Genomic DNA, 25,045 nt, shown 5'->3' with positions numbered 1-25,045 from the left:
TATATATATGAACAAGGAAGCTATTCCATGATTTGCACATTTCTTTTGTTGTAGATAGCCATATGCTTTGAACTGAGAGAGGATATTCATTGAACTTTCTATTTCTTCAAGATATCAACCTGAATAACCTCTGTCTTGAACTTAAGCCATTATTCCACTGTCTCAAACACTTATTTCTGAGGAGGAGAAGGAGAGCTGTAGTTGAGGGACATAAGCCCACGGATGATGAAATGCCTGCATCTTCTCACAGTTCTCTCCAGCAGCTTCACGGATCAAGAAAACAGAGGTGACAAAACTGAGCCCAGCATAATCCTGGCCAAAGGAAACCTGCCCCCTTTGCAAACCTTCAGATAGTTTTGTTCTGTGCCAGTTACCACAGCAATTTGCAGACAAACCAGAAAAAGCTTCAGCAGGAGCTATTGGCATTAACAAGATCTATCTGATGTCCATTTCAAGCACTTTTTTTTGGGGGGGGCAGGGGGAGATTATCAAACCAAGGGATTGTTTCCTGCTTGAAATTTCAGAATTGGGAGATGACACTTACAGATTGAATGTTTATATCATAAAAAAAACCCATACCACACAAAGAACATCTGTATAAATGGAAATTCATATTTTAGCTTTCTTACTTGTTTTTGTTGCTGGATCTTGCTTCCAGAGCACATATTTGTCCTCCAATATGGACTACTGTATTTTTTAATTCAAATCTATTAGTTTTGCTGAATCCAAAGTCCCATCCACACAGTGTCAGTTTTGTCCTGCCTTCTAAGGGAGCACTGCTTGGGAGAATCTGTTAAAAAAATATTGTGTTGGTTACATCAGATTTTCTTGAACTTCAAACAGACTTAAAGAATGTGCAAAGGAATAATTTTAGAAAAGCACTTCTTCTTGCACATGGTAGACCATGTACTACCATTCATCTTAATTGTTCTTCACCTTTCATTTGTCACATTATGAGGTTTCTCTGACAGTAGCAATAAATAACAAAACCTATACTAGAAAGCTTTGAAGGATAGTGTTTAGGGGCACTGAACAAGCTGTGCATTGTAATAGTCTCTTAAATCCCGCCGTTCTTGTCTTTCACATCTTATTTCTGGCATGTTAAACACACAATGTACTTATTTTGTTAGAAGCTGAATGCTGAACACAAAAGAGCCCCAAAATGACCATTTTTTTGTCAGCTTGATGAAAGTCAGGTTCAGAGTGAAGTAGCTTCAAAGACACCAAAATCCGATATTGCGTTGGCTGTGATAAAGTTAACGTGACTTCTGCTATTCTTTCCTTACATCTTTTACATTTGGTCACCTCTAATTCCGAGTCAAAAATAAACTACCTCTCAGAAACACAGAGACAATCTACAAAGGAAATGCTTTTTTTTCTGTATATTGTAAATTGTCCTGAAAAATATAACAATGGTGGGAAAAAATGTAGGAACACTATAGAAGTCTTACAAAACTCAGCAGAAGTACTGGTCAGTACTGCCCGTAAAAAAAACAACCAAAAAATAACCAAAAAGACATTTGTTCAGGGTTTATGGGGACTTCTAACAATACTGCATAATTTTGCAAACATACCAGTACCACTGGACAAACAACAGACTTATGGTCATAGTGCTTAAATGTCGTAGACTTAATGCTTTAGTGATAGTAGTTTTGCCCCTAAAATGCAATACAGCTGTGCCTTTCAAAGGACCAACTTCATTTTCAAGCTGAAAGGCAAGTGTTTGAGAGACCCTTAGCTATTATTTCATCTGGAATTCCAGTAAGACAGAACATTTCTTTTCAACTCTCTTGTAGTCATACTTCAAGACTATCACAAATGAACTACTGTAGATGGAAAGGCAGCTGAAGAATACTTCAAAAGAAATATACCATATATTCTATATAGAGAAATTTACTGCCCCCATTAGAAAACAGACAAAGAGTCTGATCTAACATGCACTGAGGCTATTTTAATGAGCTTTGAATCAGAATCAATGAGCAAAGAAGTGGACACCTATGCACAAACAGTACTTTTGCACAAATCCTATAAAGAAGGAGTAATGCAAAACAGCCCCCCAACATACAGTGCTGCTGCTAAGAGTGTGGAGAAGTACTATACCCTGTGAAGCATAAGCTATCTCAAAGTTTAACTTTCCCTTTTTTTTTTTTTAATTTTCTCTTCAAAATCTGGATTGACTTCAGATCTTAGTTTTCCACTGTACTTAATATCTCAGCTCACTATCTATTTCTGGAGTAACAAAAAGCCAGCAGAAACTGAAGCTGCTCTGTGGGGCTACAGGATGTCTCATGTTTTGTACAATACTGTATTGATATGTGGCATTTCAAGAGTCTGAAACATAATACATAAATTAGCAAAATAAGGGTGTTAAAATTGGGCTTCACAGAGCCATACACAATGAAAACCAAAGGCACTTAACTGGTTTTGAGTAATCTGCCAAAAGAGATTTTTGATAACAGCCCATGTGCTTTAATTGAGGGAGAATGAATGTACACTTTGCCAGCAAATTTAGGAGTTAAGACTTGTAATAGACAGCAAAAAATAAACCAAATCTTACATTTTTAAATTTAAGTTTTGTGGAAATTACCCCTGAGTGTTCTTTATGAGTTTATTTTTATTCTACCACTTGTCTTGAATGAAATCACTGGCAGTCAAATGTAGTTTGGCAGACTTTTTATTGGGAGAGTTGACACAAATGAATAGTGAACCTCCTGGACTTTGAACTGAAGCATCTGTAAGAATCTTCTGTGGGCATATATCATGCAGATAGCAACAGAAAGTAAGCAAGACCCAAATCGGTTATAAATGCTATGAAATTTAGGATTCAAATAATTTAAGATTCAAAGAATCCTAAATTCCTCTATAGAAAGGAAACTCCACTGATAAGATGGAGCAAGTCCTGCTACAAGGCTTGGTGTTCTGCTTCTCCCTGCTGCTCTCTGCACTGTTACAGGAGCTAAAGGAGAGAAAGTTAGGTTTTCTTTTTGGAAAAAAATTATGTATTGTGTTTTTCTTTTGTTTATGTTGACAACCATTATGTTAATATCCACTCACATACTTTATAAATTTTGGAAGAAAGTATCTATTTATTAAGTTTCAGCAGCCCATTCATTTTAATTAAGAGGCAAGAATATGTACAGGCCACATGTGAAATTTCCAGCAAAACCTCCAACCTAATCAGGCAGCAGAAAGCCTGATGTTCTTGATACATCTGAGATAAAAGCCAGCTAAAATGCCTCACTTTAAAAACAACAGCAAACAACGTCAGTTTTTTGACCACAACAAAGAATCAAAAGAGACACCAATTTTACTCCTTTTACGCCATTCACCTTTCAGCCTGACCTGAACGCCACATACGGATGCCTGCAATTTGTTACAGCACCAAGTGATCTCCACAGACTCCCTGGAGTCCTCCCTTGAGTCCCCTGACTTTCTTCTGGCACTACCAGTCCCGGCTGACAAAACATTCCTGGTTGCTGGCAGAGGCAGTGGGTGGAAGTGGGGTGAGGTGCCAAGGCGTGGGGTGGGAGCTGGGCTGTGGTGGGGATGTGTCCTGGCACATTCATGCTGTCTGAAGCAGGGGGGATGCCCTGGCAGAGCTGGGGCTCTGTGCTACCTGCAGGGATGGGATGCAGGGCTGCTGCCTACCACCCACAACTCCTAGGAAAGGTGCCTATAGCAGGGTAGAGAGACAAGGGATCTGCAGAATTCCATGGGAAAATGCTGGGTTTCTTCTCTGCCATTACTCCTGAGGGCAAAAAATATCTTTTTTTCTTTTCAATTGCACGCCACTCTGTGTAAGAACCTGGGAAAACTTTGTTGGAGACTTAGCTAGAGTCTGTTGGACCAGATCCTTGGAGAAGCTCTGTGTTCCCCTCAGGTTAAAGTGATCATATGACATATCTCAAGCAATCTGTCCCTCTGAAAGCTGCAAAATATTAGAGGGAGAGTTCAGACTGAATTTCAGATACTATGCAAAGCAGGTCATCCTCTGTTTGTTAGGAACAAAACGAGCTTGTTTCTCATATTTTATGCATATGGGTTTAAAGACAGATCAGAAGATGAAGAATAATCTGTTCTATATTTTTTTCAGTAATAATGTTAAATGTCATGGTCCAGCAGAGCATGAAATCTGTCTTAACAGCTAGCAATCCAAAGGGATTTAAGTACTCAGCTGCATTTTTATTCCTTACAAGCCTTCTAGAAGTAACTTCTACCAGCATGGTCATGCTGTAATGCGAGATTCACTTTAAGATCCACCAGTGCCACAGATCCATATTCATTACGGGGCAGACCGGGCTTGTGCTGAGCAGGCAGGGCTGAGCCACATGTGGAAGGGAAGCACCTGGTCAGCCCCATACCTGCTCCCACTGCCCCACAGCCATGAGGCATCCTCATCTGGATGAGTCCTCTTTGTGACTTCACAGGGACTGCAGAGGTGGCCTTGGAGATGCACCTCTCTGTCACCCATCTCCGCATGGGCTCCAGACACTTGGTTCTAAAAACTGCTGAGTGCACAGATTCATAATTGCAGTTGAAGAGGGCTATATGAGAACCTCTGAAAATCAGAAAAAAAGCAGTTCAGAGCCTCAGAAATATTTTTGTAGGCATCACAATATTCAGCCACTGCTATAAAGTTTTGCCAAGAAAAAATATTAAGGGATGCTACTTGTGCTTGAGTTCTAGGAAAGACTAAACAAGTTATGCTGGACAGGTGGAGTATCTTGATCCTGCAGTGGTACTTAAAAATGTATCAGGACTAATTCTCAGTGTATCCCTTTCACAGGATCACAGAATCACTGTTGGGAAAAGACCTTTAAGAACATTGAGTCCAACCATAACCTAACTCTACCAACCATTAAACTAACTCTACCAAGTCCAGTGAATTGGTGATTCACAGGTTCATACAATAAAAGGCCAAAAAGGACTATTTGATCACTCAACAGAGTGTTCTTGAAATAAATGAATTCCTGTATAAAGTGAGAATAAACTATTCACATTCTGCACTACAGATGTTTTTGTACCTCCTTTGCCCAAAGGTAAAAGGTGATAGAGGGCAAAGCAAACTCACTCACACAACCTGACCTTTCCATCTGTTTTGAGATTGATTCCTACATTACTTCACTGTTTGTTCATTGAACTTTACCTGTGTTAGCCCTATATTTTGTATCTGAAAGGTGAATACAGAAAAGACAAAACAACCCCAATCTATACATGTGCATTTCTAGATTATTAGCTGTTTAGCCTGTCTCCTCTTTAAGAAGTTGCCATATGTGAAATCATCTAACTGGTTGAAAGAAATAAATTTGAAAAAACCTTTTGTCTTCCTTTCTCTCAGAGTTTAACATGTCAAAGTTTCATCTCCGTTTATAGGCTGCACGCCTACAAAGAAAAATGTATTTTTAACTACATGGTGTAGTTTAATCGCACTAACAAAAGTAAATGTGCATAAAGGCTACCAGAAAAGTTTTATGCTTGTCCTTCCCTCAGTCTTTTAGTCTGTTAAGTGCCCTATAAACCTCTGCCTTCACAGCTATGTCACACTTCACACGGGACGATTGGGTTACACACACAGCAGCCAGCACGGATCCTGCTAAACCATAGCTAAATGAAAACAGGAACCCACCAGGAGCTCTCTGCTCCTCCGGGCCGTTTTGTTCTGGCACACCCAGAACGTGGGCTCCATCCGGCTGGCAGCCGCCTCCGGCTGTACCTCCCATCCCAGGGAGAGGTGCAGCTCTGGGCTCATCCATGGGAACAAGGAGCCAGGGAGGGACATTAAGAAAAAAAAATCCCCCCTCTGGCTGGTGTTAGGGGAGAGGGAAACACCACCCTTCCCTCCAACACTGGAGCCACTCGGAGGATGCACTAGGAGTGGGTCAGGCTGTGGCAGCTGTGGGTGGGAAGAGCCTTCCTCCACCTCCCCGCTTTGAGAGGGGTCTAAGGGGATGGGTGATTGTTTTTGTGACTGGCCCTGCCAGACTGGTTTAGCCCCATGCTGTTTCCTCACCATGAATGATTTGGAGGGCCAGGATGATCAGACAGACCTGCCCACCATGAGCACTGCAGCTTCGGGGAGTGTCCAGCATCCAGACACAGGCTTTATGGACACTGAAGCTGAGAGGAAGTTGAGGAAAGCAGACACTTCATTTATCATAATTGCATAAAAATAAACACAAAATGTCTGCAGATTGCAAACTGTGTTCTTCCCTCCCTCCTTAAATACAAGAAATACAGTGTTTTACCTCATAAACCCTAGGCAAACAGGTCTCCTGTGTCCAGGTGCCTCCGGGGCACTGGGGTGACCTGAGGCACTGCTGGCTGCACCAGCCACACTGCATGAAGGCAGGAGCCAGCAGGCACTGGCTGCAGGACCTGAAGTGATGGCAGCCTGGCCCCTGCAGCGGGATCTTCGTTATCTGTGGAAGGAAAGACATGATGCACAGATCCTTTTAATACAGACAGAAAGCAGCAAGGAGAGTCTCTATTTATGCAGTGAGCTGCGGTGCTACTCAGATTTCAGATGCGCAAGCTGTGGTTCGACTTCTCTTTAGCTCAGTAATTATAGGATCTTAAAAGTAATTTAACTGACATGATTTTAAATTCGCTTGGGAGAAACCCTAAAGGCATCTTAATGTTATATACAGTTACTACCAGCATCTGGTGTTTACAGCAAGGTAGCATTTTTAGCTGATGGAAAAAGAAAACAGTGTGCTCCTCTCAATTCTCCACTGGGTCTTGGAGAAAAAGGTGTATCCCAGTATGCCTTAATTCATACATTTGTATTAGTAGGCATGATGGCTGTTTCAGCTTTGGGGAAGCTGCATTAATAGCTGTCACACACTTGCAGCATTTGACTGCCCATGTACTTGCTGCTTAACTCCTACCCCCAAAAAAACCTATGCCATACCTAGAGTATGAATTCAAATTGATATAATTTGAAATATCAAAATAGTTATAATAATAATCGTCACTCTAAAATATCTAAGAATTATTTTTAGTTAAAATATTAACATTAGTATATAATTACTACATAAGTGCATCATACTTCTTTACATTTCAGTACCTTCTTTTAACTTATTTTGGACATTTTCTTGAAGATTACTCTTATAAATATACATTTCTAATAAATGATTGATAATCATATTTACTAATGGCTGATATATTTCTGTAAATTCTTATTGAACTCAAGGGGTCAAATTATTCTTATGATTATGGTTTAGGATTATCTGTAATATTATCTGCTGATGTTTTAAAACCATACTACAGTGAGTATCTATTTATGCCAATAGCATATTTATGACAGCTTTTAATCTTTTATTAGTTATTTTTATCTACATGCCAAAGCAGTCTTCAAAACTTTCTATGGACACTAACTCCCAATTTTAAACAAAAAATTTTTACCCACACAATTCTTGCACATACACCCCTCCTTAGAAAGTTAAACGTTATGACACAAAACAACAAAAGCCAGGAAACTGAGCACCATTCTTTCCTTAAGCCATTGTGTGTTTTTTCTTTGCACGCACTTGAATTAAGGACAGTTTCAGCCTTAAAATTTGCATTTCCTGGCTTTTGTTGGTTTATATCACAGCTTTTACATTATTTAAGAATTTCTCAGTATCAGGCTGTTGGTTTGTTTAGTACGACAAAAAAAAAAAAAAAAAATCTTGGAGGAAACTTGCCCCTCTATTGTTCCCAAGGGAATGGCAAAGCTGGGAGGACATGGAGCATAAAGCCACAGTGTGAGCAGTTGCTCTTACTCAAAGTTGCTGCTCTGATGGCAGGTTCATACAGTGAACAGAAGGATTAGATTCTGAACCACTCACCTTTTTCCCAGTCACTACCAGGGTATAGCCATCATCTGCTAATGAATTCTCGACAACAACTTGGGGAGAGACAGGGTGGAAGTCTAGCTGAAAGCTGACATGTGGAGCTGTGAGTTCTGAACGGGAAACCACTATCTGAGAAAGAAAGAAATTGGGAATATCAGCAGGCAGTATGTGACACAAATGCATGCTGCTCAGCAGTCTTACATTCCTACCACTTCTCTGCCTGCATTAATTACGTCGGGTTACATTGCATAATATTTTGCATAATGTTCCATCATGATCTGATTAAAGCCCTATAAAATCTGCTTTATTTAAGACAGCAAAATCATGACTGTTGGAGCATCCTCAAAATACATCCAATTTATTAAAATATGAAGGAGTCGTGTGTTTTCTAGTCTTTAGATTCCAGGTATTTATAGATCGACTGTAAAAAAATGAAGAAGAGTCATTTAGTCAGCCCCATACATTCAAGAAAGAAGAATTTTATCTACAACCTCTATTGGAAATAATCTTAAAACTCCAGGCCTTCAAAAGTCAAAGATATTTCTATTTATTTTCACTTTGGTCCTTCAGTCTGAAAAGTAAACTTTACCCTGTGTCAACAGTATCTGGTCCGGATGCAGGTGGGGCCATGAGAGCGCGAAGCTCCTGCAGGCTTGGGCTGTGCTGTGGCAGCTCTGCAGAGCTACAAGAACTTGGGCATCAATTCCCACAGCTGCTGAGGTGGCTACTGCTACAAGACCAGCTCTTTGGCAAGATGTGGCTGGGCACCTTGAGATCTGGCTCCTGTTGATATCTGTGGGAGCTGGGTGTTCAGGACAGAGCACTGAATGACAGGGAGAGCTGGAGGCTTCTCTGGAAGATGTTCCAAAACAGGAGCCTAATTTAGTTGTCCTGAAGTCCCTTTGCAAGAGCCCTCTCTCTCTCCATTGATTTTAGGAGATCTTAGGGAGATTAGTCACACTAGTATGAAATTCCCCCACTAGTCATCTCCCTGCATCTTGAGTTACCTAAATACTTCTGAGAATTTGGGCCTATCCCTGCAAACGCACGCTCTAACTTTACTACTGTAACTTTGTTGACTTTAATGGGATGAGTCATGGCTGTTAAGCACAGGCATAAGGCATCTGCAGATTGGGGTGGATATTTGATAGCAAGATTTTATAGGCTTGGGTCTGCAGTCCAGAGGGATGTGTGCCCAAACGTGATAGCATCAGGCAACAAAGGCAGAGGATTGTTTACATGGGGGAAGATCATGTTCATGTTTCAAAAGCTGCATCACGTGTAGTTTACGTAAGGAATTTAGATAATCAACATTTGCTGAGAAGTTGAAACTCAATGGGGTTCATTATTTAAAAGGATTGAAGCCATTCTGGAAATAACTCATATGTCAAATGTTTAATTTTTCACTATAATGAAGCTTTTCTTCTGACTCCAAAGACAGCATCAGAACAGCTAAGACATTGACTTACATGATTTCACTGGCTTTTTATACTGCCAAAATCTTTCAACAAGATGGCTGACTCCAAAACTAGACTTAGAGATGCTGTAATTATAGCTCATGTTTTGTTGTAATTCAAGACTTAAATAAAATATATGAGCAGTTAATTCATGGCAATAAGTGCTTCACATCCCAGAAGTATTTACAGTTTGGTTACAAGAGGATTTTTTTCCCCTTTAAAATGAAACTGGCTTTGTTTAAGACTTTGCAATGGGTTTGCTTCACAGTACACAAAGTGCAGCTTTTAGAAATCAATAAGGTCTGATCATTTTCGGTGACACAGAAGTATGGTGTCTGACTCAGTGTATAAGGGCATGAGCTCTGTTTTTATATTCAGGACAATGAAAAATAGAATGGACTGCAAAGCTGCATGAAAAAACTTGATTAATGTTGGCATTATGGGGAGAGGTAGCACCACAGCTGCAAATACCTTTTTAGTTGATCATTAGCCATGTCTCATCTCGAATACCCACTGCTATAAAATGCTAAGAATTCCTTTCTATCATTAATCCAGGCTTCCTCTTATTGCCAAGCATTCTTTCTGATTGAGCCACAGCATTAACCCTTTGAACACATCTGCTTTGCAACCTCAGAGCAATACATGAAAATTTGGATCCCATCTCTACAATTCTGGAAAAATTAAGTGGTACTTTAAACACTGACCTACCTTTACTTTGCTGAGGCTGACAGTCAAATCACTTGCTCAAAGCCCAAGTGAATGGACTTTGACCTCATGGCATACAGGGAATTCAATTTACACTTTCTAACTCATTTGGGATGATGGAGCAAAAATTTGGAGTTTGTTTAAAACTAATCTAAGTGCTGCAGTGCTGCTGTGGCAGATCATAGATGCAAAACTGCTGGTTTTGGTCGATGTAACTGTGCATTTTTTGCACACATCAGCCCAGTCCTTGAAATTCTATCTTACCCTTATCCAACATAATCCTGAAGAAAAAAGGCAGTTTGAAGCCAGCTTCTACAGCAGGAAGAAGCAGCTACTTAAGTCTCCAGTGTCATTCTCAGAAACCTGTGTTTTATTGCTTAGAACTGGGCTGGTATGCATACAGATCCAGGTTTAATCTACAATGGACACACCATTGTACGGGGACATTTACACCATGGAAATGGTTCAGTACTACAGAAGGATTTCCCTTTGCCAAGATTATAAAGCTGCTGGTTTGGTTTTTTGGTGTCTCTTTTTTGTTTGGGGGTGGGTTAGGTCTACTTTACATTTTAATAACTAATTCAATAACCAAGCATTTCTCCAGAGCATAAAAAAAATGAAAGTCTATCTATTTGCTTGCATGCAGCCAGGAGAGAGGGAAGGTCTTCCACAGATAAGGAACTAACTAAAAGAGAACAAATAGATGTCAGGAGTAAAAGGTCAGTCCTTGCAATAGTGGGAAGTTACCAGAGATGTTCTGCAAGGTGTCTGTGCTGAGATCCATACTATTCAACTTACTCATAAATTAGTTGGAGAAATGGTAGAACAGTCTACTGACAAAAGTTTTCTGATGATCCAAAGGTATTCAAGGTGATAAGGATGAGGCCAGACTATGAAGGATGGCAGAAGAACTTCACATGACAGCATGTCAAGGCAGTAAAATGACAGGTGAAACACAACAAAGATGAATTTAAAGCGGTTTATGATAGATAGTTCTCACTGCTCAGCAGCAGTCAAAAAACCCAAAACAAATACAAACTTAGGAATTATTAGAAAAATGTTAGAAAACAAATCAGAAAACCTCCTGATGTCATACAAATTCATGGCTTGTCTGAACCTTGAATTCTCTCATGTCAAAAAGAGTATGCTACAATAGCAAAGGGTTCAGAGAAGGGTAACAAAGATGATCAAAAAGCTATAACGAACAGTGACTGGGTAGTGTATGTATGGAAATGCTAAGAAAAAGGCATAAAGAATCATGAGTGGGTAGAGACAGACCATTTACTCTCTTCTAACAAAAGTACTAAACACCACTGAAACACAAAAGTGGAAATCAGGCTCAAAGCAAACAAAAAAGTAAGATTTCCTAGCAATATGTGATGACTCGTTGCCAAAGGATGAAAATGCAAGAGGAATACACATTCAACAGGAAGCTCCACATAGACATGGAAAGAGACAGACAAAACTCAATAGCTCAGGAAATCCCCAGAATGGAAAATAGTTGGAGGACTGAAGCAGAAGGCATTACATATGTTTCCTGGGTCCCTAGGCATCCACTTGTCACCACTGCTGTAGGCAGAGCACTGAACTTAATGGACCTTTCGTTTAAACCCATGTGGCTCTTCTATGTTCTTACAAACAACCTTTCTGAGAATCACATTCATTATCAGCAACTACAGCCCCACATATCCCTCTCAAAGCAAACAGTGTTGATGTCTCTCTATTTAAGAGAAAACAAAAAAAGTGTATGGTCTTTCAGCATAGCTCAAAGTAATTCCATGAAAATAACAGCCAGAATTTAATTAATTGATGAATATATTAGTTAATATATTATTTATACTGGAAATCAGTGATCACTCAGGTCCATGAATATTAACATGGTTATCCTCCCCCTCTACTGTGACCTAGTGAGACCTCACCCAGAGTACTGCATCCAGTTCTGGGCTTTCCAATTCAAGAGGGACAGGGATTTACTGGAGAGAGTACAATGGAGGGCTATGAGTATGATTCAGGGACAGGAACATTTGACTTATGAAGGAAGGCTGAGAGACCTGGGGCTTTTTAGGCTGGAGAGAAGACTGAGGGGGGATCTAATTGATGTCTATAAATATATGAGGGCTGGGTGTCAAGAAGGAAGGGACAACCTCTTCTCACTTGTGCCCTGTGACAGGACGAGGGGCAATGGGTTCAAGATGGAGCACAGCAAGTTCCACCTCACCACGAGAAAGAATTCCTTTACTGTAAGGGTTACAGAAACCTGGAACAGGCTCCCCAGAGAGGTTGTGGAGTCTCCTTCTCTGGAGACTTTCAAGACAGTCTGGATGCATTTCTGAGTAACCTGACCTACTTTTGGTTCTGCTGTGGAAGAGAGGTTGGACTCAATGATCTTCCGAGGTCACTTCCAACCCCTGACATTCTGGGATTAAAATAATGCATTTAAATATTCTTTCATTGCCACCAGCTGGTATTAAGTAGAAGACTTGACTCTAAGTTCATTTATGCATAATATGGCAAATTAAGACTGTAATAACTTGAGTTGCACACCATGCAACAGCTTTTTTAAAAAATAATTCTGATGCTCAGTTCTGCAAATCAGTCAGCAGGATTGAATTACAAATGTTACTGTCTGCATGTTGAAATATCTTCTGAAAAAATGAGAGGCCTTCTAAAAGCAATCCCATCTAAGTATCATATTGTTTTTTTTTCCCTAGATGTCTAGCAGGTGTAGGCCATTACCCAGCAAAGACAGGCTCAGGGCTAACCTTATTGTGTAATGCCTCAAATGCCCTGGGATATACAGCACAGCCTTGCAAAGGGCACATATGTAGCTCTCTAAATGCTGTATATCATTCTAATCCATTGAGAGTATAATGGATCTCCTCTGAAGGGTGCAAGCGTTTCTACTCAAACTGAATATTAAAACATCTGTGCTCTCAAAACAGTTATTTGGCACCAGGTGTTAATTTTAATTTGAATATATGGATTTTGTATTATCCAATATTTGGTATTTTTTCTGGGAGCATCAAGATATATTGTTTACCACAGAAAGAACTTCTATTGTAAAACTGTTAAAAGTTGAGCTATAGAGACATGAAAATATTACTATATTACTACTATATTTTACTAATAATTTACTATATTATTACTATATTATTTCATAGAGATATGAAAATACAATTTATCTAGTTTTTCACCATTTTCTGTCAGTTTATAATTGACAGAGTGGGAAAGACTGCACCTATTTGCATTCTTACCAATGCACATGTGTGTAATGTGCATTTGTCTTTAACTAGGTCAGACTGCCCTTACCAAAAAGCCAGGTGGATTGTTGGACCACAGAGGCAGGACAGCAGTGGGCACTGAGGACATCCTTTGCAATGACTCCATGGGCATCCCATCACTCTCCTCCTACACACTGATGCATTTCTTGATCTCCTCACACTTGCTTCCAACATGGCTTGCCACTTGCACTACTGGATTTTGCTACAACTGTATTTGTCTAGTGGGACAAGAACTAGGCTCAAAATATTTTTGATGACTTCAAAGGCAGAAATGGCTCCCAGCATGCTGTAATATAAAGCACATTTGAATGACCATGATGGAAGATGCAAAGCTCTGTACTTCTTTGCTCTGTGTCAACTCATCTTGCTTACAGGCACCATGGGTTTGAACCTTGATTCCTGGAGAGAAGAGGCCTCAAAACTTTGGTGCTGTTTGCAAAAGGAGAGCAATGTTGAAGGCTCTCTCCTTTCTGAATTCTGGGAGAAATTTTTCCAAGCCTTGACTGCAGTTACAAATAAAAAGCAGATGTGATTATTTTTGTCTATACTAATTTCTGTAGTATGCATTATGTTCCCTGGCTTGTAATCTATGAAAGCAGCTATGACACATGCTAATTTCTCTCTTTCCAGGGAAATGAGATGTGTGTGTTAAAGTCTGGTGGTGGTGGTATTGATGGTTGCTTTTAATCATATGTATTCCTGGGAAATCAACGCGACTATCAAGTGTTCTGTTGACTTGGATGTGAAAGACAGCAGATTTGCATTCAGTTGAAATTTCCCAGACCACTGATCCATCCAAGCCCAGTCCCTACTCCTCATCACACAGAATCAGGGGCACCAAGTAAAACAAGAGCAAAAGGTTAAGGAAACCCAAAAAGAAGCTCATCATTCAAAGCAGAATGAAATTTTGGAGGTCATCATCACATTGTACTTTGGAGGACCAACAAATAATTCCAAAAAACAACAGATAAAACACCAGATATAGGTGCAATAGATTACCAGACCAGAGAACCTCTGAACCTCTGAGTGCAGAAGGGTACTGGCAGAAGTATTACTGCGTGCTTTTACTTGCCTCATACCTCTCCCTTATCCATCTTAGCCCCTGCCAGAGACAGGAGACTACGGTCATTTATTCTGACCCCATGCATTGTTTCTGAACTAAAAATATGGTTAAAAATACTGGGATTGAATGGGTCCCTAGGATAAGGCTTATTATTATCAAGCATTGTTTTGTGCCTAAAAAGTGCAGAGAGGCCCTGAGGAGCATGAGTGGCCTCTTGGGTGATGTGGTCTGCTCCAATGAGGCCTATCAGTGCCATCATGCTTTGGTTCTCGTGACCTAAGCCATTTTCAGCCCAGAGTCTGTTCAGACATGACAGTGTGTGACCATGTTTGCTAATGCCTGGCTTCTCAGCCAGAGCTGGCCCACATCCAGCCAGATTGGAGAGGGCTGCAGCCAGCATGTGGCTGACTGCATCTCAGCCTGTATGCATGCCCATGGGAAGACCCCTTCCTTACCTCCAGGAGCAACAAACAGGATGGAGGTCCTGTGAAGATGAGAGGGAGCACAGGGGAGCTCTTCACTCCACGCCCAGCCCAGTGCTGTCCTACTGTGCACTGACTTTCACTGCTACAGTCAGAAGGATGAGATGGCCCTGCTGCCAAAATTGTATCTGAAGAGGGAAGTTACCCCTAGTAGTTGCAAAACATACAGTGAATGCTTCTCTATCCCTCTCCTTCTCGTGAAGGTCATCAACAAGCAGTGCATTTGCTTGGGCTTTACCTAGGCGAGGCCATCTTCAGCCATAGGGAACATATGAAGTATTCTGCATCCAAACAACAGAAATCCTGAAAACCAGCCTCTGCATACAACAAAGTCAGATCAAATATGAGCTTTTTAGGATAAATCTTGTAAAGCTTTCCCACATCCCACTCTCCCCAGAGCTATCAGAGAGATTTCCCTTTCCTGGAGAACTTTGCTCTTTTCTTCATCACTCAAAAGCCACTCTCTGAAATAATACCACACTCCAGGCAATAAAAAGAAAAAAATCACTTTGGAACTGAGCAAAACTAGAAGATATTTTATCTCAATATATCATGAGGAGTTTGGGGTTTTTTTTGACAAACTGTAATTTCCCAAAACACAGACTGGTAATGAAAGTGTCTTCCAGTTGTGAGTCATATTCTCAGCACAGCTTCTTTGGCTTAAGCAGAGTAAGGCTGCTTTACACCAGCTGAAAATCTAATTCCCCAACTGCAGCAGTGTGACTGGGAGCTGTTTTCTAATCAAATAACCACTGTGAAATACCTGATTCACTTTGCACCCAACAGCTGTACTTTCAGCCTGTGTTCCCAGTCACACTCCGAAAACAAGCACAATAAGAAAGGCCAAAACAGCTGCAACTTCTCAACATAAAAAAAAAAGAAGGGAGGAAAAAAAGCTTGTTGTCAGGCTCCAGCTTAGGAAGGAAGTAAAACCATTTTTCTTTTCCGTCTCATGCATGTCAGCTGTCTTAGAAAAATTATTACTGCTCTGTTTTGTAACAGAAACTCCACAATATTTGGTAAACTACGAACTCTAATCTACTCATGGCCAAATACAGATTTAGCATTTCTGATGCAGCCAAAACATGCTCAGTATGTCAATGGGCAGCAATTACTCTCCAGGAGAGCTTTGGAATTCACCTCCTGGCCCCAATTAGTCTCCTTAAAAGAACTCATGAATCTTCTGTATTTGCACCATCCAGATCGATTTGATTTTAGTTTTCAACTTTGGCTGAAAAAACCACAACATTTAGCGAAGGAAGCTGCATTTCTTTTCCAGTATTAGCGCTTTCCAGAGCCGTTTAATTGAGTAATTCTATTTAATCAAACCAAAACCACAAGCAGAAAACAGGTGACTGACTATTCCTTGGGTGGATAAAACATACCCGGTTTTTTTTAAATTCTAAGTATTACTGGCTCCTCAGATTACTTTTTTTAAGGAAGAAAAATGCAGGCTAGATTCTAAGCTGGATGATTAACACAGTTTTGATGGGTAATACCATATCCTTCAGCTAAATCACTTGTAAGGACAGGGAATATTCATATTGATATGTCTCTAAATACATCCAAACTCCAGAATCAGGTAGCCATCACCTACAGAAGGAAAAGATGTTCTCAGGAACTACATGTTAAACCTTCTGTTTGCTTTTGCAGCGATGCTATGCTATAGTCCTGGGGTAAAGAGAGAAAAATGGATGGAGATGGAAACCATGGGAGATAAGGGGTTGGTAAGAGGACAGAAAGTGATGAGCAGAAGAAAGTACAAAAGGAGATGAAAACAAGAAAAGGAATGAAAGGAGAATCAAGTACCTGACTGCTGATCAAGTATAAGCAAGTCTAGTGGGAGAATATGTGGAACCTTTTCAAATAAATTTCATTTTGCATCAGTAGCTTGTTGCTGCACCTGTTGGCTTCCATAGCAGGGGTGTGGAGTTTCAATTCAATTTAGTGAACAATCAATATGTTCTAAACATTTTTTTTTTTCCCTCACAAAATGATTCATAACAGTTAAAGGAAACCCTAAACTAATATAGCAAAAAAAAGTGAAATAAATGTTCATTACTGCCACCAAGCTGTTTCATATTTGGGCACGTCAGGTTCTGGCTGTTAGACACAGTGGTACTGTACTACTATTCCTTCTAATCTCATGGATGACTGCTAGTGCTGAGATCTATGTCACAAACTAAATTGTCTAAATATGGTAAGGTTTGGTATTTCAAAGAGGATACAAGATGAACTGAATTCACTGCTGAGCTGATTTTCTAATTTTAGAAACCTATATATGTGTATTTTTTCTTTTGCTTTCAAATAGTTGGCCTAAAAATATGTTTGCAAGATATTCATACAATATAACCAGATTTAAAACAGGTTCCCTGATAGGTAGAATTCTGCAACTAATTTTCTCTGAAAGCATACCTATCTCTGAGAGGATATAGGTAGCTCTGAATAGCTACAAGTTACCAGGGGATTGTCCAGGAAAATTCAATATTTGCATATACAAAAGCTAAAAATGTGAGTGCAAAGGACTGTGCAAAAGAGAGCTGTGCATTAAGTGATAAACTGAGAATTTTTTGCAATATGCTCAAGTAGATTTGTAAATAAAATGAAAAAGAACATCATTACCTTTCTTGGCTAAAAAATGAGGGGAAGTGTTTGTGGATATCTTTTTGATAAATTAAGTCATTGTTAGATTACCTTGATTTTTTTTTAACCCATTTTACTGCAGTAATGGTCATTTAATAGTTTAATTTTTAATGATCTCAATCTCATTGCAGTTAATAGCTATATTTCCATAGAAACATTGCAAATCAGCTTTAGTTGGGCATTTGCTAATGAACATGTTGGAAAGCACTTCCTACATAACTATTAGTGGGAAAAAAAAGAAAAAAAAAAAGATTTAATGTAAGTGAGCATTAAATTCTGCAAAAAGCTGTGTCTGCTGAATCCTGCAGACCTAGCATCCCTTCCAAGATCATTTAAAGGCAAAACAAATACTAACCTTTTTTTTTGGAGGGAGTGTCATTACAGGTAGTCACTAATCTTATTCTCTTTCTGGTTGCAGCAAACCCTCAAAGAAATAGCTCCTTCTTATTACAGTATGAACCCAATGCTGACTTTCCCCTATAGCTCAAGCCAATCAATTCAACGATGAAAACATTTCTGCTAATGGCAATGAGCAGTTTACACAATAGCCTTTCTTTGGATTCTTAACTGAATGTGGAACGGGAAATGTATTCTGGAAATGTTCCTTGAGCCGGGCAAACATCTGAATGAAATGTGTGGTGCAGGACTTGAATGAATAATTTAAAGAATGCTACAAATAAAAATAATGCTGCCTTGCGCTTTCCACCAAAGCTCCCTAAAAGCTTTGTGGCAGCCCAGAAGAAATGCAGCTAGTAAGACAGTAGTTAACTGTATTTGTAGATAAGGAAATGGCTTCAGAAAGGTTAAACAAATGGCTCATGTTTGCTATATGAAGCAATACCTACATTTAAGAACAGTAGGTTGCTTCTGAACTCAGTGTGTAGCTCTCAGTATTTGCTCTTCCTGTCCTGAGGACAAACTGGAGCTCAGTATTACCATGGTCATCATGGGAAGTTCAGCTCCAACTGGCAGGGGTGTTATTGGACATTTTATTTCCCACCATCTTTTAGAAGGAAAGAAAAGCATGATTTTCTCCAGTTTTTCATCTGTCATTTGTGGTAATTCACTGAGGCCCTCCTCCCTTTAGAAGCATTACAGATTTTGCATTATGGGACAGGTTCTATGTTGAGAAAGAAGCAGAGGCATAGGATTCCCTTTGTCTAAAAATGGTGCCAAGAGTGGGTTAACAAATACTGGGGACAATATGTAACTCCACTTACTATATGTGCAAAGACAGAGAATGAGAAGGGAGAGAACAAAGGAGAAGTTTGTTAGCTAATCTCATCTGATTATTTACACCACACAAAAGTTTTATGAAAAGGTGCAAGTACCCACATGTTCTCTAATGGGAGATTTTGGGAAATGGGAAAGCTAGAAGGGCACAGAACTCCTGATCAAAAATCTCATCTGTTGTCAGTTAATGATGGTTGGAGGGCAATGTCAGTAACTCTGATGACCTCTCTGCAGCCTACAGAGCAGAAGGGCCAAAACCTGCCAATACTTCAGGAAGCCCACTAGAAGACAAAAAGTGCTGGTAGAGTAGAAGCACACAAGTCCTTGGATGCAAAAGGGATCCAGGCTGAGACGCACATCCAGGCTGGACACTGGGGCAGATGCAGAAGCTAAGCTCTACAAGGTGGTCATTGCAAGATGGCAGTCATTGATATAAGATAAGTGAATAAAGGAAGCTGTTGGTGCTTTGAAAATTTTGTCTTCTGAGGTTTGATTTTGAGTGGTAAGCTTTTAAAAGCAGGTTTGCCCTATGGGTTAGATTTATTTCATTACTCACCTACAAAAAAGTCATGTAGTGTAACCTACCCATCTACATTAGTTATATACTTGATGGAGAGAGAAAGACTTCTCAGGAGTGTGATTTACCTCTTAATATGGAAAGCCTGTTTTAGGGCAGGAAGAATTGCTGTCCAAAAGAACAGAGTGAGTCGGGAATGAGCAAGAGCCTAAAAATCTAAGATGTACTCAGAAAAACTTAAAAGACGTGGAGATGGAGCTAATCTCAATTCTACAGCTGCGAGTCATAGGCTATGGGTACATTAGCAAGTAATTTGGTGCCAGAGGAGTGGATCAGTATATAGAGGCAACTAATCCTGAGGCTCTTGCTTCTACAGTGTAACCTATCTTGACATTTTACAATTAAACTATGTTTAATCAGATCCTTTAAATCAAATGACCATATCAAGTGTGTATCTGTGAAGAATCAAATCACTGTTCTGGACCTTTCTACCCCAGAAGAAAGCTGGGGTTGGAGCCTCTGGACATGTATCCCAAACAGAGCTTTCAGTTTAGTTTCCTTTGAAAGAAATCTAGACTGTATGGACCAAAACTCCTCTGTGAACTGAGCCAGCTGGACTAAGTGGAGATGATGGTAGAATTTGCTCCACAACTATTGCTCCAAACCACAAAGCCAATGCAAACACTTAAAACGCTCTATTAGGCACTTTGTTTATATTCCAGAAGCTCTATTTTACTTGGCAATTTCAATTTTCTAACGTCCTGTTTAACTGGGATAATACAGCTCCTCAATTTCCACCACCCTGATAAACACCAGTATAGGTTCTTTTATTGTGAAGGAGTTGCAGTAACATTTACCTGCATGAAGCGTCCCTCCGAAGTCCCCAGGTTAGCAACAGTGAGGTTCCCTTTGGTGAAGACAGATATTGAAGTTAAGAGAACATTGTTGAACTGGCCCATGAACAAGTCAACCCTCTGCAAAGGAGTCGTAACTTCTAAGCGATATTCATCATCTTGTGCTCTGCAGTATGAAGCATTCCTTGAAAAAGCCTGTTAGAAAATGAAGCACAGATGAGTACTGCCTTTACGAGTAGGAATAGATCTTTGTCAGAGTGAAGTCATTTAGCACAAACCCATTTTGACCAAAAGTATTTTAAAATGTTTCAAACTTAATTGCTTCATCAGTTATGATGTTCCATGAGGAAGGCAATGAGTTCTTAATGGTACAGCAATGTTTCTTTCAACTTGTTTTTTTTTAATCCTGTCCATTGGGAATACGGCATAGGCTCTTTATTTAAACAGATGATATGTGTAAAAGTGCCTATATCAAAGTATCCTTTCTCTTAGTGATTTCTGTAGTGCTTCTTGTCCAAGGGTCTCAGAATTCCGTGACTGCAGAGTCTGCCCAGCAACACACCTGCTTCTAGAACAGTCATTCCTAGAAAACGATTGCCTGAAAATGCTGCAATTTTCTTAAGCTTTTTTTTTGCACTACAGTAACGATTTCCAGTTTTCTCCTTTTTCTGGTCTCTTTTCAACATCTTTTCCAGCGATAAGCCAGAAAAAAGGGGGAAAAAGATGGAGAAAGAAAAAAGGGAGATAAGCCAGGAATAACATGTTTCTGATTGCATTTTTAAATGAAAGTAAGGGGAAACCAGCTTTTTACAATTACTTAGGCTATTGTATTGATAATCTATGGCTCATGTACTGTTTTGACCAATCTCTGTAAATCTTGGGTATACAATAACAGTTGCTGCATTTTCAGGATTTTCCTTTCAGTTTGGGACTAGAAAATACATGTTTTTCATTTTCATTGGAACAATTCTTGAACAATGCACTTTAAGTTATCTCCAGAGAACAATGTAACGTGTTGTCCTAACAATTCAATAGTAATCTATTAACTGATAATCCCATTATGATTGGTACTACATAATCTATTTTGGTGAGATCCCACAGACAACTACTAGGAACCCCCTAAAGGATCTCTAACCAGTTTAAATTTAGAAGTCATCTAGCATGTTCCCTCTGTGACATATATAAAGGAGCTTATGGTGGTTCCCTTTGTTGAAATCAATACATAGCTCTGCTTTTCCTATTCTTTAACTGTTTCATTGTTTCAAACATGTAATTTATTTTTTTTAAAGCTTGAATAAAACCTTTTAAAGACAGTCATTTCACTAAATTTCATAGATCACCATCATACCCTTAAAAAACAAGCAGAAGTAAAATTTTATTTTTTTTTATTGATTCAGATTCTTTTCTTTCTACTACCTATAATAAAAGTACTATGAGAAAGCAAGCAATGAACAAAGAATTTCTTTCTGGCTGAACTCTGGTAAATTCTGGAGAAAAAACAAGGCATTGAAAATAATGCTAAGAAAATGTTCAACCTGTTTTTGCTGTTGAATTTTAACATTTCTGCACTGTGCACAGAAACAGCACTGACTGTTTCCATGATTCCTAGTAATTGCAGTCAGTTGTGGTGCTACTTTTTCTCAGGGTGCACTGTCAGTCTGAGGTATCATTTAGGTAACAACCAAGATCAAGCAAGAGCAACTAAAATTGCTCTGCAGTGCCCAATGATACAGAAAAAAAGGCTTCCAGATTAGATCTGATATAGCAATGACTTCACAGTTTGATTATCCACATGCTAAAGTGTTTGCTGTATTCGTTTTGGTATTAACTGTTAAATTATGGTGTCTTTTGCTCAGCAGGAACTGAATGCTTAGCACAAGGCACAATGAACATTGGTTAAATACACTTTAAAAAATTTTGACATATCAACAAGAGACAAACATAGCTTTTCTTTACTTTGGCCACCAAAGAAGATAAAATCTTTATTCTTTTGCACTCATATCCTCTCCACTCTGAAAGTATTTCTGAAACATCTGTGCAAAGATTACTCACACAATGAGTATGAATAGTTCAAATGCAGAAAGATTTACAGTTTTCATGCTTTTTTGAAATAAGGCAGATTTCTGAATTTACTCTCTCCCAACCTGGCTCTTTCTTGTAACTCCTTTTTTTTTTTTTTTTTTTTTTCCATAAGCAAATGTCTTATGGGGAGAGATGTTTCTGTGCTAAACTTAAAAAAGTTATTCCACCTGTGTAGTCACTTCACACAATTTGAACATCCTGACACACCTCACCCTGTTCAAGCTCTTCATAGCAAGATGCTGTATTTTCCTGCTTGCCCCAACACCTTTTCTAGCTTTCCCAAAGTCAGTTCAGCTGCAAGCAAGCTCAGCCTTCCTCAGAGATGTGGTAATTTTGGGTATCTGCCCGAGAACCTGCAGACTGTTCCACATATGGCTCTCTCAAAACCTGGCGCTTCATGGATTAACCATAATGTAAGGTTAGATGTGCAAGGAATACAAAGGCTTTGATCTTTGAGTAGAAATGCAAAGATTAAAAGGCTACTTAGAAAACTAAAGGAAGATTGATAACATGAAAAACTTGGGCAAAGTAGCAGCTTTAAATTAACTCTTTGAAGACTGAATTTCTCCCTCCCTCTCAGTATACACCTAACTATCCATTTGGCTGTCAGTGTGGAAAAATAACTGATGATGCACTCTGGATGTTATGCCAAGTTCCAGTGACAAATCACACAACTATTGAAATGGATGATTAGAGAGTGGGTAAGTGGCTGGGTTGGGCTATATTCCTTCTCTGGTAAGAGGAGAGGTGCCAGTTGAGCTTGTGATTCATAGCAAGGGCTTTGTGAAGATGGTGTAGGTGTGACACTGGAATGCAGTAAGGAGTGAGCAAGCCCTGTCTTTCTGCCATGTCCAAAAGTGTAGAAGATAACCCATGCTATCTTGTTTGTTGATAGGGGCAATTTTGGACTTTACCCTGGATTCAATCCACAGAAGATGAACACTCAAAAAAAGCCTCTAAACATTGTTGAGTTGCCCATCAGGAGCTCTCACTGTTTGGCAGTTAACTGATGACCTCTCTCCAATTTGAGATGAGCATAAAAATAGTATTTCAGATAGAGTTGAACATTTGAAGCCAAAAAGGGCAAAGCAGGGAGGAAAATTTAAAGCAAATAATGAAAATTTCATAAAAATACTCTATTAGGTCAGCGTCAGAACCAATCATAGAGTCTGGTCTCTAGTCTAAATGGTGAGACTTAAGGAAAAAAAAATTCAAAATTTTAACCACAGACTTTTGAGGAAATGTTCTACTATTTGCAGCAACTGCAGTTTGAAAAAAGCACTCCTCCAGGCTCATCCTTCTACAGCTGGGCAAAACCTGTTCTCAGTTAAGTGCAGTGCTCTATTAGAAAGTGATGTTATTTGTAACATCTTGATATTTTCTTTAATGTCTGGAATAAAATAGAAATGAATGACTTAATCACTACAAAACATCTAATGCTATCTCATGAGAAATTTAGAGGAAATTACTAAAATTAAAATTTAATTTGATAAATTGCACAAATGGTCTGAAAGTAATTAGGTAAATTTTTCCTAGTGTCAATTGTAAAATATTACAGTTATGAGGGAGAACTCAACTGAAAGTATAAATAATTAGGAGTCTTTATACAACTTAACTTGCTGGCTGTCAGGAATCAAATTCCTAAACATCAGCTTTTGTTTTCTTTTATGGATCCTGGGAGTCTCCCTCAATATGTGGGCACCCACAAATGCTGACAATGTGTCTCCTTTGAACATTGCTATGGCATAAGATAAAGCAGGGGGAAAACAGCTACGGGCAAATGAGCTGGGTCCTGATACTTGCAAAAAGCAAAAATCCTTTTTCAAAGAATCTGCTGCAGAGTGAATGAACAGATGATTCCACATAACAAATTGATTCTCAACATGATTAAAAACAGAGGTGCTGTGTGAGTTGCATATCTCTTCTGTTGAGGAGGTCAGTGAATTAAGACAAATAATACAGATTTTAAGTGTGTGTCCTACTGAAACCAAGCAAATAATGTTGAAGAATTCACAGCAGCAGCAGATTCTGAACAGTAAGAGTAACTGTGAGGAACACAAAGGAACCTCATCAGATTTTTGTCTCTACATTTTCTTGTGCAATTTCAGCTAGCACAGTTTTGGTGCTGCAAAAATAAGTATTTTTAATACACTTGAATTTTCCAGGTAGTTTGCATTATTTCTTTTTGAGAAGTACATTTGCTCCCTGATTCTCTCCCTTTGAGGCACAAGAGGCAAAATTCTAGCCCAAGCAACTCAGTGAAGGGAGGGTGTTGCCTGAAGAGGATGAGAGACTTGATCAGCATCATGTTGAAGGTCTGTCAGAGGGCTGGAGCTAGAACCTGTATTGTCTGTTTCCTAGTCCTATGTAAATAAAAGTGAGGGACATTATAAATTTGGCCTGTCTACCACTTTTATATTAGAAAGGAATTACTTCTTACTTATCATAAACCTCAAAAATGTCCCCCAGCTCTTACATACCAGTCTTTTTAATTCTGGACTCAGTTAGAGATGACTACTAAAATCCTTGTACTCACAGCTCTTTGACAAAATGGGGAGAGGAGAAAAATAACCAGGACAAACTTTCTGCTTTCTGGCATGTTTACAGCCACTGCTCAATTCATGCCTTCTTCTGTCATTTCCTTTGGCAAAGAGATTATTTCCCTGCTCCTTTCCCATGTGGTTCTATGCCACAGCTGGCCAGTCAATAAAGTGTAATAGAAGAGTAATATATAAATAGCTTCCTCCTGTGATATCAAAAAAGAGTATTTTTCCCCCTGTAATTTGCAAGACAGAAAGGTTATGAAATGGACAAAGCTTCACTGCTAACAATTCTAAAAAGTCACTCACATTTATTGTCCTCATTACACATAGCTGTCATGGGGTCTCTGAAT

General features: G+C 39.3%; 1 protein-coding gene across 6 annotated transcripts in view; it reads right to left on the bottom strand.

The window, feature by feature from the left end:
* The window catches only part of MET (MET proto-oncogene, receptor tyrosine kinase), a 97,079-nt gene that overhangs the window by 35,789 nt on the left and 36,245 nt on the right, over positions 1-25,045 (bottom strand). For 5 of the 6 annotated variants that reach the window (XM_071733695.1, XM_071733697.1, XM_071733694.1 and 2 more), the window contains exons 3-6: positions 20,074-20,265; positions 7,830-7,964; positions 6,246-6,419; positions 630-790 (exon numbers count right to left, since the gene is read on the bottom strand). In XM_071733695.1, the coding sequence (XP_071589796.1) occupies positions 630-790; positions 6,246-6,419; positions 7,830-7,964; positions 20,074-20,265 (662 nt within the window). Of the gene's footprint in view, positions 1-629; positions 791-6,245; positions 6,420-7,829; positions 7,965-20,073; positions 20,266-22,364; positions 22,370-25,045 lie in introns of those variants that run through there. The other variant, XM_071733698.1, reaches the window with a different exon arrangement.

The sequence above is a fragment of the Heliangelus exortis genome, chromosome 1 (genome assembly GCF_036169615.1).
Source record: "Heliangelus exortis chromosome 1, bHelExo1.hap1, whole genome shotgun sequence".
Lineage (NCBI taxonomy): Eukaryota > Metazoa > Chordata > Aves > Apodiformes > Trochilidae > Heliangelus > Heliangelus exortis.
Note: the sequence above shows the minus strand (reverse complement) of the source record. Positions and strands in the feature narration are given on the sequence as shown.